Source organism: Leopardus geoffroyi, chromosome C2, assembly GCF_018350155.1.
Source record: "Leopardus geoffroyi isolate Oge1 chromosome C2, O.geoffroyi_Oge1_pat1.0, whole genome shotgun sequence".
Lineage (NCBI taxonomy): Eukaryota > Metazoa > Chordata > Mammalia > Carnivora > Felidae > Leopardus > Leopardus geoffroyi.
Genome location: NC_059333.1, coordinates 77,690,313 through 77,706,160, shown reverse-complemented (window position 1 = coordinate 77,706,160; position 15,848 = coordinate 77,690,313). Strand labels below are relative to the sequence as shown.

General features: G+C 39.6%; 1 protein-coding gene across 5 annotated transcripts in view; it reads left to right on the top strand.

Annotated features, from left to right (window-relative positions):
• The window catches only part of LOC123611088 (interleukin 1 receptor accessory protein), a 138,472-nt gene that overhangs the window by 48,975 nt on the left and 73,649 nt on the right, over window positions 1–15,848 (top strand). For all 5 annotated transcript variants that reach the window (XR_006718425.1, XR_006718426.1, XM_045502591.1 and 2 more), the window contains exon 2: window positions 247–311. Coding sequence is in view for 3 of the 5 variants with exons in the window: in XM_045502591.1 (XP_045358547.1) it covers window positions 248–311 (64 nt within the window). In the remaining 2 variants the exon portion in view is untranslated. The remainder of the gene's footprint in view (window positions 1–246; window positions 312–15,848) is intronic.

The following is a 15,848-nucleotide window of genomic DNA, read 5'->3' as shown; positions in this document are numbered from 1 at the left end:
ATTCTACCACTTTCTAGGCAAAGGAGGTTGGCTATGTTATTTAAACTTGTATCAGTTTCCTTATCTGTAGTATGGGTGATGAAAGAAAAAAAAACTATTTTATTGGTTGGTTCCTGCAATTAAATTTGCTAATATTGTAAACGTGTTAGAACAGGTCCCCGTCCATAGTCAGCATGGGGATGCAGTAATTATTAAACTCTTGAGAGTGATAAGTACTCTCCCTTAACTTTGTATTTATGTTGACAGGATGGGACTTCTGTGGTGTGTAATGAGTCTCTACTTCTATGGGATCCTGCAAAGTGATGCCTCAGGTAAGTGAATGGTTTTTGGCAATCTATTAAGGTACAGATGATCTCTAGGGTATAATGTGTCAACTCTCTGAAAAATGAGTTAAGACAAAATAATATTCAAATCTATTGTCTTTTGTGGTACCATAGAATCACAGATATGAAAGAAATAGAATTTTGGTGATGGGAGGACCACTGACACCATTAGTCTTTAAGGGGCATAGTGTACTTGGGGCAGTGGTCTGGTATGTCTAAATATAGGAATTTTCCATCATATCCAAGCCAACTAGAATCTGGCTTCTTTCCCTTCACCTCAGGTCTTCTGAGACAAGAAATGACAGAGATGGTAACATGACCCTGTTTTTTAAACTTCAGGACGTAGTGGAAGAGGCCTTGGGGCTAACAGTCCATTGAGACCTTTTAAGAATGATGGGTTCCTGTCATAGTGCTTCTATCTGGGAAAGAAAGAATCTATCATTAGGCTCATTTTTTTTTCCTTTGGGTGTTGCTTCTTTTTTTAAATTTTTTTTTAATGTTTATTCATTTTTGAGAGACAGAGAATGAGCAGGGGAGGGCCAGAGAGAGAGAGGGAGACACAGAATCCAAAGCAGGCTCCAGGCTCCGAGCTGCCAGCACAGAGCCCGACCTGGGGCTCGAATTCATGAGCCATGAGATCATGGCCTAAGCTGAAGTCAGACACTCAGCCAACTGAACCATCCAGGTGCCCCTGGGTGTTTCTTCTTAAGAGAAGCCAGCCAAAGCTTGTTTGAGTTTGAATAATCAAACTCAGTCATCACGGAACTGGATCATGTGAAATCAGATTCACAAGGGATTCGAAAGTTCATCCTTTCAGGGCTCCTCTCATCTCCAGAATTACTGCTCAGAACGGTTCCATGGTAACTCTACCTAGTAATCATCTCATTGCAGCCCATATGTCTTTGGACTGGCCAAGTTCTTACAAAGCTTTCTAGTATACATGATTGAGATTTGTTTTTGTCATTTCCACATTTCTCTGGTTCAACGGCTTGATTTAAGTAGAAAATAGTCAATCCAGTGGTAGTCTAATTTTAATTCAAGGAACCTAGATATCTTCATTTGAAGAAGCTTCTCATGTATAATTCCCCTGAAGACCATGGAGAATACTTTGAATACCATTATTTTAATTCCTCTCCTGTGTGAGAGGTCTTCAGAAATGTTAAAATAGTGATCATATAACCTTGACAGTGTTTTCCTATGTTCTTCACATACCATGGATTTGAGCCCTCTTTAACCTGATTATCTTTTCTGGGTATGTTTCAGTTTTTCTATACCACTTAAAGCATTTTATCAGAAACCAAAAATAGCACTAAAGAAAGGGTATAACTAGGACAGAGTACGACTCAAAGCTGAGAGAAGTAAAGATAACTTCCAACCTCATTGGCCCTTTTCACAAGAAAGCATATTTGCTAACCTGGACTGATATGCAGCTGGGAACCACTAGTACACAGATCTAATGGCTGTTTAGATCAGCATCTTTCCTGCTCGATTGAGTGTCTCATGTGACTGGTCAGTGCTGTGATGTCCTTAATTTTAAACATGTTGAACATAATCCCTGATTATAATCAGTTCTTATTTGATTTAGTTCTATGCTTGAATGTTATCTACTTACAGAGGCCTTCTTTAACCACCTTAACTAGAATAGCCCTGCCAATCACACATTCCTATACCCACCTTTAGTTTCCTTTATGACACTCATCATTTCCTGACATTATACAAATTTTCTCTTGTCTCCTTCTCCTCCTTTCTCCTCTTTTTCCTCCCTGCCCTCCTCTCTTTTCTTCTCCTCTCTCTCTCTCTTCCCCCTGCCCCCTTCTCTTTCTCCTTCCTTCCCAATTTCTCTACTTGTAAGCTGTGCAAGGACAAGGACTTGTCCTCTTTGTTTGTTACCCAAATATTTGCAGTAATGATTGGTATGTAGACACATAGTAGGCACTCTCTCTGTATATATATTTCATAAATGGATGGAAAAAAGTCCCTTCACATCCCTTTTGCCCAAATTGGCCACTTTTATAATGGGACTTGTTTGGATTCATACCAGTAATTCATCGATATGGTTTTATGTCCTGCCTCCCCTTGAAGGTAAAGGGAGAGTTGACCGTGTTACTCTTGTTGAGAGATCAGTGAGATCTCAGAAGTTTGAGGGTACTGGTATCTCCCCAGCCATCCTGGCAGTGTTGCTTTTCTGAATGACCTTTACTGTAATCCACCCAAGGAGGTCCCCCACCCCCCACCCCAAATGCTATTGGAAAGCGAGTTTTCTACCCAGGAACTGTGACTCATAACTCTGCCGGGGAAGCTGACTTCTTGAATAAGATAAGTTTTCATACCATCCCCATTGAGTCACCATGGGAGCAGGAAACATGTTGTAATCCCCTCAGCCCATCTGGCACATACTCATTTGCCCTCCTTATGAAAAGGTATATTGTGTCTGTGTCAGTGATGCACTTCCTAGTTGGAGGAAGAGGAACAAAAAGGAAGCGTTGTTGACAAAAATAAAAGGAGCAACTAACTCTGAGCTACTAGGGGACAAAAGAGACCATTGCACGTGTTGGGGGAATCAACCAACTTCTCATACATCAAGGTATCACTTCGTACAACCATATAGATGCTGGCAGACTTGTTGGCCTTTCATGAGCTTCTTCCTATGCTTCATGTTCCCAGCTTTAATGGAATCACAGATTGACGTGAAGAATAAAGGGGTAATAGCCAGAAAACCCTAAATCAATGTACATGCATATGATATTAGTAGGAGTCTTGTTTGGTTGTTCTGGGACTTTCTGTGTGGTCTCTTCTTTTAAGGGGAGCCCCACATTTAAAAAACATAATTTTAGAGGTGCCCGCGTGGCTCAGTTGGTTGAGCATCCGGCTTCGGCTCAGGTCATGATCTTACTGTTTGTGAGTTCGAGCCCCACGTCGGGCTCTGTGCTGACAGCTCAGAGTCTGGAGCCTGTTTCAGATTCTGTGTCTCCCTCTCTCTATGCTTCTCCCCTGCTTGTGCTCTCTCTCCCTCTCTCTCTCTCAAAAATAAACATTAAAAATTAAAAAAAAAAACCATAATTTTCTTTATTTTGAGAGAGAGAGAGAGAGAGAGAGAGCCAGCATGATCAGGGGAGGGGCAAAGGAGAAAGAATCCCAAGCAGGCTCCACACTGTCAGCTCAGAGCCATACCTGGGGCTTGATCCCAGGAACCGAGATCATGACCTCAGCCAAAATCTAGAGTCAGACACTTATTTGACTGAGCCACCCAGGCACTCCTGGGAAGCCCCACATTTAAAAAAGAAGCCATATTGACATAAGAGCTTTAGTTCCATGCAGTGTGTTTTAAGTGCAGTGAACTGGACTTCAAGGCATAGAATTCTGACCTCAGAACACAATCTTCCTGGTAGCAATATTAGGATTTCCTTATTCATTCAGGGAAGTGGAAGCAATATTTTCATCTCAGGTGGCCATTAAAGCAAATGCTTAAGAAAAAAGCATTTACTTTTAAGGAATTAGAGCTTGGATAATTATAATGGTGATAATATAATGTGGTAGTTATAGTGGTAATAATAAACCTTCCTTTGCTGAAAAAGCACTTTGCATTTTATATATCCAATATCATTTGACTCTCACTCCCAAAATATAAAGCGGTCAGGCTGTTGTAACCACCTGTTTTGAAAAAGAAAATTAGAATTAAAGAGGTTAAGTGAATTACCCAAAGTCACAAAGCTAATACGTAACATAACTATGACTTCAACTAGATCCTCACACAATTTAAAAAAAAAAAGATTAAAATCCAAAGGGTCACAGGTTTCGCTAACTGTTAAAGAACCACTCAATAGATTTCTGCACTTTTTAGATAAGAAATATCTTCCCTCATGACTCCTCCGCCCCCCACCTTAGTTGTTTTCTTCAAGAGGAAAATCACTGCACTGTAAGCTCAAAATTCAATATTCCCATTTTTGCTTCTTATGGTATTGAACATTTCCGATACTAAACTCAAAAGTTTTGTTTTGCAACAATTCTGAAAGCAACTTGTCACACATTTCTCCTTTGGTGTGTTCCATTGGCAACATGTTAGGAAGTTGAACTGTTAAAACTGCCTTTAGATTAGAAATAAATATTTGCAATTTGTGATTCCACTCTGGGGACAGGGTTGAGAATGGCACCACATGTAATATGGTGACTTTAAAAAATATTGCCATATCAAAATTATTTGTTACAGAGACCATGTGAAAAAGATAGCACTGCATTGTCACTCCAGGTGCACACACACACACACACACACACACACACACACACACAGATCTTTGAATATTGTTTTTTATTTCAAGGTCAACAGATGACTATGTGCCAGGTGCAGGGCTAGATTTCACACACATTGTCATTAATGTCACAGAAAACAATGGAGACTGGGGTTGGGAACCTGGAGATTCTTACACACATTTTATGGTTTAGGAAAAGAAGAACCAAAGAAGTGACCGAGGTTAACAGTGGTCTGGTGGCATGTCCAGTAGACCTAGGTTCTGAAGACTGCCTCAACTCCCGAAGCAGACCTCTTTCCTTTAAACTACATTGCCTTCTTGGGGCACCTGGGTGGCTCATTGGTTAAGCTCTGACTCTTGATTTTGGCTCAGGTCATGATCTCACAGTTCATGAGATTGAGCCCCACATTGGGCTCTCAGAGCCTGCTTGGGATTCTCTGTCTCTGACTTTCCTCCATTCTTCATGTTCTCTGTCTCTCTGTCAAAATAAATGCTTAAAAAATAAATGGCATTGCCTTTTTTTTAGGATTTTGTTCTGCTAATAGAGGTTAAGATCCTGTGATTTAATTGCCATTAATTTTGAGAAATTTGCCAAGGGTGGAAATAATCTTTTGGCTTCTTGAGAGTGACTAATAAATAACTTATTTATTTATTTTTCACTATGAAAAATAAATACGTAAAAACACTGGCTTACCAAGAATCGAGAGACATTGCCTTAAGTTCTGACTGTCACTTTGTGAGTGTTTAATGACATTAAGGAAGTCATTTAATCAGTCTGTGGTCACTGTGACCTTACCTATAAACCCAACCAACCAACCAAAAATAGCAAAGCTTCAGCCAATTCTGCTTTCTTGTTTGATTTTTTATTAAAGAACACTATGAGAATTATTACACATTATGGACGAACACAGATACACTCTTCCTTTTATTTAAATAAGCAATTTCTAAATTTTTTTAATGTTTATTTCTTGAGAGACAGAGAGAGAAAATGAGAACGAGAGAATGAGCGGGGGAGGGGCAGAGACAGAGGGAGACAGAATCCAAAGCAGGCTCCAGGCTGTAGGCTCTGAGCTGTAAGCACAGGAGCCGACGCAGGGCTCGAACCCATGAACTGCAAGATCATGACCTGAGCCGAAGTTGGATGCTTAACTGACTAAGCCATCGGAAGCCCCTAAATAAGCAATTTCTAAATGGCAAGTATTTCTTTTACCATGATTTTACTTTAGTCTAAAGATCATGTGTTTGACAATTTCATATTATAGAATCCGGGACAAATAAGGGTAGGCTCTTATGTAAGTGTCTTAGAGTCAAGTCTGACAGAGAGAAGAGAAAATAAATAACCAAACAGAATGCCATGGGAGAGCAGAGAAAGTTACTAGCCTGGTACGGGGCTCTGAGAGAACACATCCCAGTCAAAGAACAATTGCTCTTTTCTTGGAGATAATGTATCTCTTATTTGGGACCAGAACAGTGCAGTTGGACTATTGGATAATGTGAGGGTATTTAGAAGCCAAGCTAGAAGGGTAAGTTGGGGATAGGAATTCTTACAGGTGAAGAGACTATTTGTGTTTAATACATTTTAGATATAGTTGGCTGGTTCTTTTGTGTGTGTGTGTGTGTGTGTGTGTGTGTGTGTGTGTGTGTGTCTTACTTTTGTAAGGGCTTATAATATTTCTGATGCTATGTAATGGTTCTTTTAGCTTTGGTAAGCTTTTTTTAAATTTTTTTTAGTTTGTTGCCAATCCCAGTAGCTCCCTAGTATCTGAATATGCTTTCTGAAAAACTCCATACTTGGATGTACTTGTGACATTCAGTCCTGTCTGTTGCTCATGGCTGGTCATCCTGAACATACTTCGTTTCTATGCAATTTAGTTGAAACAATTTGAGAATGTCTGAAGAATACAGTTTCATTTTATTCTTAGACCTAAAGGTCATTGGAATTATAACATTTCACCCTGGTGCCCTTTAAATGCTTCTCCTTGGGAGCAGATATACTCCCTCTTTTTTTTTTTTTTTTCTTTCCTTGTATTTTGAAACACCCTGATGCTTATTTTTAAGTTGCTTATGCTTCCCAAAGGTAGGTATTCTGTAGGCTGATTGAAAAGAGATTTGAGTACCACAATTTATTGGCCTGATGCTAACTTTGCAAATATAAACTCTCCTGAACAGCTTCTTGTATCACAGTGGTAATTCTATGTTTAGAGAAATGACCTGATTCTTCCTTCACATGGCTGCATTAGTTAAGAGAAACCCAGATTTTTGCAGGGAATACATTTTGTATATGGGGTTATAGGTGACAATGTCTGCTTTATGAGAATTCATTCAAGGTTTAAACACCTTCATTTTTGCAAAGTGTTTGCAAACCTTTGTTTCTGCCTTATGATGAGCTTTATAAAACGAGACCACTGTCGGGGTGCCTGGGTGGCGCAGTCGGTTAAGCGTCCGACTTCAGCCAGGTCACGATCTCGCGGTCCGTGAGTTCGAGCCCCGCGTCAGGCTCTGGACTGACGGCTCAGAGCCTGGAGCCTGCTTCCGATTCTGTGTCTCCCTCTCTCTCTGTCCCTCCCCCGTTCATGCTCTGTCTCTCTCTGTCCCAAAAATAAATAAACGTTGAAAAAAAAATTAAAAAAAAAAAAACCAGACCACTGTCTTGATGATCAGTGACTAAATCCTATGCACTAAATATATATATATATATATATATATATATATATATATATATGTGTGTGTGTGTGTGTATGTATATGTATGTGTGTGTATATAGGTATATATATGTGTATATATACACACACACATATATATGTATATATATATAATATAATAAAAATAATTAAAAATATATATACACTATGTATATATGCACTATATACATATATGCACTAAAATAAAATAATATATATATGTACTCTCAAGATAAAAACGCAATGATACTTGTATTTTGAAATCCACTAAGGGCCAGTATCTCTCATTATTTATTTTTGAGGCACAGAGAGAAATGGATCCATTTTACAAAGACTCTGGGAACCTCAGTAAATAATTTCAAGTACCTTTTATCCAAACCTATAAAAGCTGAAATACAAAAATGCTCTCTTTTTGTCTTTCTCTGTTTTAGAGGCAATAGGCACAATGATAATACAAGGTGGCAGAGAAAATGAGAGAAAACAGATAAAACAGTCACACCCATAATAAACTAGACTTGGCGGAGTTCTATTGTTTTCATGAATTTTATTTCTCTTTCTGCCGTCAGAATCAAACTTTTGGTATAACTGTACATTACTGAGAAATGAATATCACTTTCCCATGGTGTTTGTAGAGTCTGAACTAATAGTTTAAGGCTATTTTTTCATCAGCCCTTTCGAAATACTTTCATATTTTTTGAAGTGCTTCCTGAGGTAGGCAGGAGTGTGCACTTTGATATGTGCATGAAGGTACTGATGTTTGCATTCCACCTTAACTTCTGTAATAGAATGTTATGGTCCCTTTATTTTATTTATTTATTTTTTAATTTCTTTTAACGTTTTATTTATTTTTGAGACAGAGAGAGACAGAACATGAACGGGAGAGGGGCAGAGAGAGAGGGAGACACAGAATCGGAAGCAGGCTCCAGGCTCTGAGCCATCAGCCCAGAGCCCGACATGGGGCTCGAACTCACGGACCGCGAGATCGTGACCTGAGCCCAAGTCGGCCGGCCGCTTAACCGACTGAGCCACCCAGGCGCCCCGTTATGGTCCCTTTAAAGGGACCACACCAACAAAAGGGAACAAGTGAAGAGTATCGCCAACTATGCTTCCTAGTGGAACTTGTAGGGCTTACACTGTAAATGTAGATTCCTGAAAGGAAAGAAACAGAAAGAGAGTGCATCCATCAGCCACCAATAGCTTTTCTATGTAAATATAATTTTTTGTTAATATTACATGGTGGGTTTCGATTTCTGATTACTTAAATTTACCTACAAGTACAACCATAGTTGAAATATAGGACTGTATTGTTGTTAAAGCAAACACAGATATACAAATTGTTGTTCCCAAGTGGATCCCCACCATCGTTAACCATTATTTACTATATAACTTTGTTTTCCCTTTTTTTCTTTGGGGAGAAACCTTTAATCATTCACCATGGGCTTGTTTGCTGTTTAAACACATTATACCTAATAGCTTAAATTGCTGAGCCTGGGTTAACTCTGTTATTCTCTAGATCCTTTGGGAGTTCAGACTGCCCCCAAAAGTTTCCTGATGAAGTAATTTTTGCTTTTCAGAGAGAAAGCATTAATATTATCCTCATATTTTCTAATTTGCCTTGGACTTTTTGATCTATCTGGTCCCCTAGGGAGAATTGAATTTCTCTTATGCAAGACTTTTTGACATCCATGGCTTGATTTTAAATGCTTCTCAGCACTTTTTACTCAAGGTACAGAACTATGACGAGAAGGAACAGGGAGGCGGAGAGAAAAGGAAGGGAAAGGGAGACAGGGAGAGAGAGAAGAGATAAGAGATACAGATAGAGACAGAAAGACTGAGAGAAAGAGGAGAGAGGGAGAGGAAGGGAGGTAGGGAAAGAGGAAGGAGGAGGAGAAAAGGAGAGAGAGATACAAAGAGAGATAGAGACACAGAGACAGTCTTCCCACAGAGGAGCTCACTGGATTTGATACCAACCCAAGTATATATCCCCCCCCCCACCTCCCCAAGGAAATAGATGGTATTGGATGGTATTCTTTTTTTTTAAGGTTTTTTCATTTTTCAGAGTCAGAGAGAGACAGAGCACAAATGGGGGAGGGGCAGAGAGAGAGGGAGACACCGAATCTGAAGCAGGCTCCAGGCTCCAAACTGTCAGCACAGAGCCCAACGTGGGGCCTGAACTCATGGACTGCAAGATCATGACGTGAGCTGAAGTCAGACGCTTAACTGACTGAGCCCCCCAGGCGCTCCTGGATGGTATTCTTTTCGAACATTTTTAAACATTTCTTTTTTATCTAGGTCTTTTTTATTTTATTATTATTATTTTTTTACATTCTGACTCTTTTTCTCATCCCTAATGTATTAAAATGATGAGAGCATGGAGGACCTGGATGGCTCAGTCCATAAAGTGTACAACGTGATCTCGTGGTGAGTTTGAGCCCTGTGTTGGGCTCTGTGCTTACAGTGTACAGCCTGCTTGGGATTCTCTGTCTCCCTCTCTCTCTGTCCCTCCCTGACGTGTGCTCACTCTCTTCCTCTCTCTCAAAATAAGTAAATAAACTTAAAAAAATGATGAGAACAAATAAAAGCCATGCATATTGTAGAGGTTTCCTTAAATACGGTCACCTCCAGCCATGGGAGCCATCAACACGTCCAGGGATACTGCTTTGCCGGTCGCAACTCTGATGAAAGCGTACAGCAGATATGGTGGAAGCAAAGAGCTAATCGTGGCCTTCACAATAATGAAGAGGAGACAGTGACAGACTCTGTATCCCCCTTTACACTCTGCCTTCCTAAGGTCTAAGGCAGAAACAACCTGCTGTTGTTTGCAATTGACATGAGCTATAACATGTCTTTCCTATTAGCAGTGTATTTGCTTGAGGCTCAGTAGAGACCCAGCTTGTATTCAGGTCTAGGAGGAAGGTGTAGCTTTGGAGAATAATTGAAATCATGGAAATTGTGAATAGAGCAATTAGTAAGTGAATGTGTTGGAGGAGTCACTCCCACTGCATGCAGTGTTCTTAGTGACATACCAAGGGAGATTTCAGGAAGAAAGTGAAGGCAGGGTCTTTGTTCCTGTTTGCTTTATTAGAGCCAACTCTTAGATATCTCACCTTTATTACTCTAAATATCCTGTTATTACAAGGGTCCATTCTCTCATCTACAATGCAGTGGTAATTGATGATGGCAATAATAGCCATGAAACATTACACACTATTGGATTTTTTTTAATCACTAAAGGAAGATCATGTTAAGCTAAGCATGGCTTTAAATCTATTTTATTCTAATTTTTTTGTGAATTGGTAATAACTATGTAGTGGAGTGTGTGTGTGTGTGTGTGTGTGTGTGTGTGTGTAATAGAAGAAAAAGGAGGTGGGGGAACTAACATTAATTCAACAATTGAACCAGGGATTATGATTATATATAATATTACATAAATTTTTAAATAGCCCCATAAGATAGGGATAGGCATTTTTATTTTGTTACCAGTGAGGAACCCTAAATTCAGAAAAGTGAATTAAAAAGTTAAATTAGCTTAGTAACTTACTAGAGCTATTGAGTGGTACAACTTGTATACCTGTTTGATATTAAAATGCACGCATGCTAGTTATGCTATACCATGTTGCCATGGAATTCTTTACAGTTAAAACTCTGCCTTCTAGACATGCCAACCAAAGCTGTTTTTCAGTAATTGATATAGTGGAGCACATATATTTGCAAAAAGAAACACTCAACCAATTAAACAAAACACAGGTTGTGATTTTTCACATTGCAGATACTATTTTAAATTGATTTGCTCCAGGATTCCTGAAACATATACAGTACACTTTGACTTCATATATTCAGATGAGACACATTTTCCCAAGGCTATAAGAAGTTTTCTAAAGGAAAGAGCAGTTCTAAACAAGGCTACAGATGGATGAAGGTATGGTGGTTCAGTGCTGATGCAATGGGTTTGAGTGAAGTGGGAAACCATTAACTTTGGTATACTGCAAGATAGCTTTGCCGTTGTTCAGTTAGCTTCCCATGGGGCAAAGTCAGAGATGGTAACTGTAGCTCCCTATCTTTTCCTTCTTACCCAACTACAGCAGTCTCTGTCCTTCCTCCAGGGTGCTTGGGGACTTAGTAAATGATATTTACATATGGCTCAGAAAGTTTTTTGGTACCCAACAGTGTAAAGCTCTAGAAAATTCTTTTCAGTCTAAAAATATCAGCTTTTTTTTTCCCTGCTAGACTTTGGCAGTGATTGGGTGTGAATTTTGAAATTTGATGATGGTTTCACTCCAAGTTCCATTTTATTCCTGATGGAGCTGGAATGTTTTATCTTTTCAGAAACTGTCACTTTTGTGTATGTGTATATGTTTGTATGTAGGTGTATGTGGCAACCAAATAGCCAGAGTAACACTCACCTGGGTCCAGCAAGTGCGCAAAAGATTGGCTGGCAGCATTATCACCAATCCATACATAGATATGTTATTTCACTCCCTGCAAACTCTCCAGAAGTGAGCACCTGAAAAATTTTTCAGGTTTAATGCACAAATCCCCTTCAGTCTCAGGGAAATCAGTGTTTTCCACAGATTAGTTATCCGTTTTAAAGTATGCAATACTTTAATCACAGAAGGATGGTAAGTATTCCCCTTTTATTTTGAGAATGTACCTTTGTGATTTAAAAGGAACACGTCAGAGGTCTGTATAACCTCTACATTTAGGAAAACTGGTTCTCCATGATGAGATGTGAAACCTAGCTCAGTTGATGTTTCCTGGGCACCTGTTATGTGCAAAACTTTGTTATCACAGGGAATGTAAAGATGAGTAAGACACTTTGTAATCATTCATTCATAGTGTATGGATATGTGCTAGACGCTGGGCTTTCCTGTAATTTATTTGTAAATAAGACAGAAATGATCTGTGCTCCCATGAAGCTTATAGTGTTCGGAAGAGTATGGGACAGAAGAAAGTAAGTAAATAAACACATTTTAAAAGACAGTTCTGTGAAAATTACCTACAGGTCGTTACATTAATGAAAAGAAATCAGATGGAGCTCCATTTGTCAGCTGGCTAGGGAACATCTACTCAAGTGGATGACGTTCTCTTGAGAACTGAAGGATAAGAAAGAACCACCTATACAAAGCAAAGGGAAGGCAGCGGGATGGCCTGTGTGGAGACCCTCAGCTGTGAGGAACATGCTGCCAGTGTTGCTCTAGTTGCAAGAACTAGGGGGAGAGCGAGGTGGGCAGGATCCAGCGCATATTAACGGTGTTGTCACATTTCCCTTCACTGCAACAGAAAGTCATTGACAGGGTTTGAGCTGGTTCCTGACATTATCTAGTTTTTACATAGTCATGCTAGCTGCTATGCGGGAAATAGATTGGAGAAGATTTCAGCTTCTCCCGTATGGTGGACAAGGTCTCCTAAACAACCCTTCTGCTGTGAGGCAACCAGAAATGCTGCATTTAAAAATAAATGTCTTTTAAAACGAATTGCTGAGTTGGTAAGAAATCCTCAGAGGACAAGATTGAAGTGAAACCGGGAATCCAGAAAAGAAACGAAGCCAGCTCTACAGCTGGCAGCTGCCCAAGGTAGCATCCAGAGTTAGTGAGAAAAGATATATTTAGGTGCTAGAACGTTTGGATACTTTCTTTCATATAAAGTTACATTCTTACCTTTTGCCTCCCCCCCCCCGCCCCGCCCCCCAAAAATCTCAGTTGAATGAAATATTAAAAGGTAACAAATAAATTAAATCCTAAAAACTACTAGAAGAAAATATATGCAAACTTTTTCATAATGTTGAGGTAGAGGATACCTTTCCAGCTATATCATCAAAGGTAGGGGCCGTTCAAGGTTTGCTATATTTGACTACGTAAACATTGACATTATAAGTTAAAGGGCGAATGAAAAACTGGAAAATATAGAATATGGCAAAGGGTTGATGTCATTAAGGAACTCTTGTATGAACACTCAAAAATATTTAACTTGCATTTCAGGCAGTCAAAAAAGATAAAACTGAATTGATCATAGTCGAAAGAATCAAGTTCATGAGTAAGAAGATAGATGCAAATTGAACCAACCATTCTTGACCCATTACTTTGGCAATGATTGAAGAGAACAAATCCCACCTAGCAATGGCCAGGATATGGTGGTCTAACAACCAGATGCCAGATGTGGTGTTAATATACCCTGTGGGCCAGAGTGTTCTTGGAACAGGCTGTGTGGAGGGCACTGGAGCTATTTGTTTCAAAGATACTAAAGTGCCTCCCTCTGACCTAGTAATGAGCCTCTATGCATATAGCCTAAGGAAATAATCAGAGAAGTGTATCAAGATGTAGTCACAACTTTGTTTTTCATACAACTGTTAAAATAGGTAATATTGGAAACTCTTCAAAAATATCCAGTGGTAAAAGATGCTTAAATAATGTGTTATATCAGTAACATGGGGATACAATTGAAACATTAAAAGTATAATTTTGCATTTGTTGATACGGAGCTTAGTTTATAATAGATATTTCTGGGGGTGCCTGGGTGGCTCACTGGGTTAAGCATCTGACTCTTGGTTTTGGCTCAGGTCATTATCTTGTGGTTCCTGAGTTCGAGCCCCACGTCAGTCTCTGTGCTGACAGCTCAGAGCCTGGACCCTGCTTCAGATTCTGTGTCTCCCTCTCTCTCTGTCCTTCCCTTGCACGCTCTCTCTCTCTCAAAAATAAATAAACATTATTTTTTTTTTTAATAATAGATATTTCTTTTTTTTTTAATTTTTTTTCAACGTTTATTTATTTTTGGGACAGAGAGAGACAGAGCATGAACAGGGGAGGGGCAGAGAGAGAGGGAGACACAGAATCGGAAACAGGCTCCAGGCTCTGAGCCATCAGCCCAGAGCCCGACGCGGGGCTTGAACTCATGGACCGTGAGATCGTGACCTGGCTGAAGTCGGACGCTTAACCGACTGCGCCACCCAGGCGCCCCTAAATAATAGATATTTCTGTTTAAAAACAGATACCATGCAGGGGCTCCTGGGTGGCTCAGTCGGTTAAGCAACCGACTCCGGCTCAGGTCATGATCTGTTTGTGAGTTCGAGCCCCATGTCGACCTCTGTGCTGACAGCTCAGAGCCTGGAACCTGCTTTGGATTCTGTGTCTCCCTCTCTCTTCCCCTCCCTCATTTGCACTCTCTCTCTCTCTCTCTCTCTCTCTGTCAAAAATAAATGCATCTTAAAAAACAACAACAACAACAACAACAACCAGGTACCTTACAGCCGGACTAGTCTGCAAACTTATAAACTGTGGCATTTGTTTTTTGGTGCCAGCTCTCACCAGCTGGCTTATGAGAGCTACTTGTTCAGTTTTCAGGAATTTTATGAGCCCTTAGGTAAACTGTTGGTTTAGAGTTTCGCTCCATGGAAACTAATAAACAGACTGTACAGAGCAGGCCCTCCTACTCCCCAGCTCGTTTGCCACACACTGGTGTGTGCAGGTGTGTGTATGTATGTGTGTGTGTACATACAGAAAACCCTTGGTAGGACATACTGAAATCTTAACAGTGATTATCTTTAGAAAGTGGAATTATGTTTGAATTCATTTACCCTCTTTTCAAATAATTTTATGTATCATCTGAATATATTCCAATCCAATAATTAGAAAGAAAGTATCTTAATTTTTGGAAGAAAGAATGAAGGCCTAAGCCATTGGAGTCCTCAGGATGGTAAGCAAGGAGCAATTGCAAGGTACTGTTGGTTAATGAGCTCTGTTTCTATCTGTAGACTGGGCTGTTAATAACTTCCCTAGCACAGGGATGATTTCAGTATTCATGAAATGACCTTGGTACACTACCGAGTTTGGAGATTGGTAAGGCAAAAGAGATATTACTGTTAAATTTCCTGCATTACAGCTATGACTGATATTTGTGTTAGATGTGTAATTTCAAGAAAGTAAATATTTAGCCACCCAAATTGTTGGAAGTTGAAATCAGTTGAGTTCCCAGTTCTCTGCTTCACAACGTTTGCTTATGCTAAATAGCCCCCCAAATATCTGTGTACCCTGATTCTTATTTCATTCATCAGCTTACTTAAACATTTCTGTTGATTACAGGCAGTTTTCTGTTTTTGTTTTTTAAGATATCAGTACCACAGAGTGTACTCAGCCAGCTGTCAATATTTCAACATCTGTGGGCATGATGATACATGTGTTCAACAAATGAGTGTGCTTTCCTTCATCTGTCAGTATTCCTTCCTTTCTCCATGCAATAAACATAGGTAATTTTAGCCTTACAGTGTGTGCCAGATACAGTTCACATTATCATTATAGCAACTAATTTTTAGAGTGGTGGATGCAATTATATAGTGTTTCATAGTTTTAAAATGCTTGCATTATTGATCATCAGAAGTGTATCATATTTTCACTTCACAGATAAGAAGCGGAGACTTGGAGAGGTTAGGTGACTTAACCATAGCCATACGGATAGTAGGTAAAAGAACCAGGACTCAAGCCCTTGTCTTCTAGTCCCAAGCCCACTATTATTTTACCTTGCAGACCTAGGGGATCCCAACCCTTTCACTACTAAGGACATCATTTATTTTATATTTTTTTCTAAAGACTCCACATGTTGAAAGC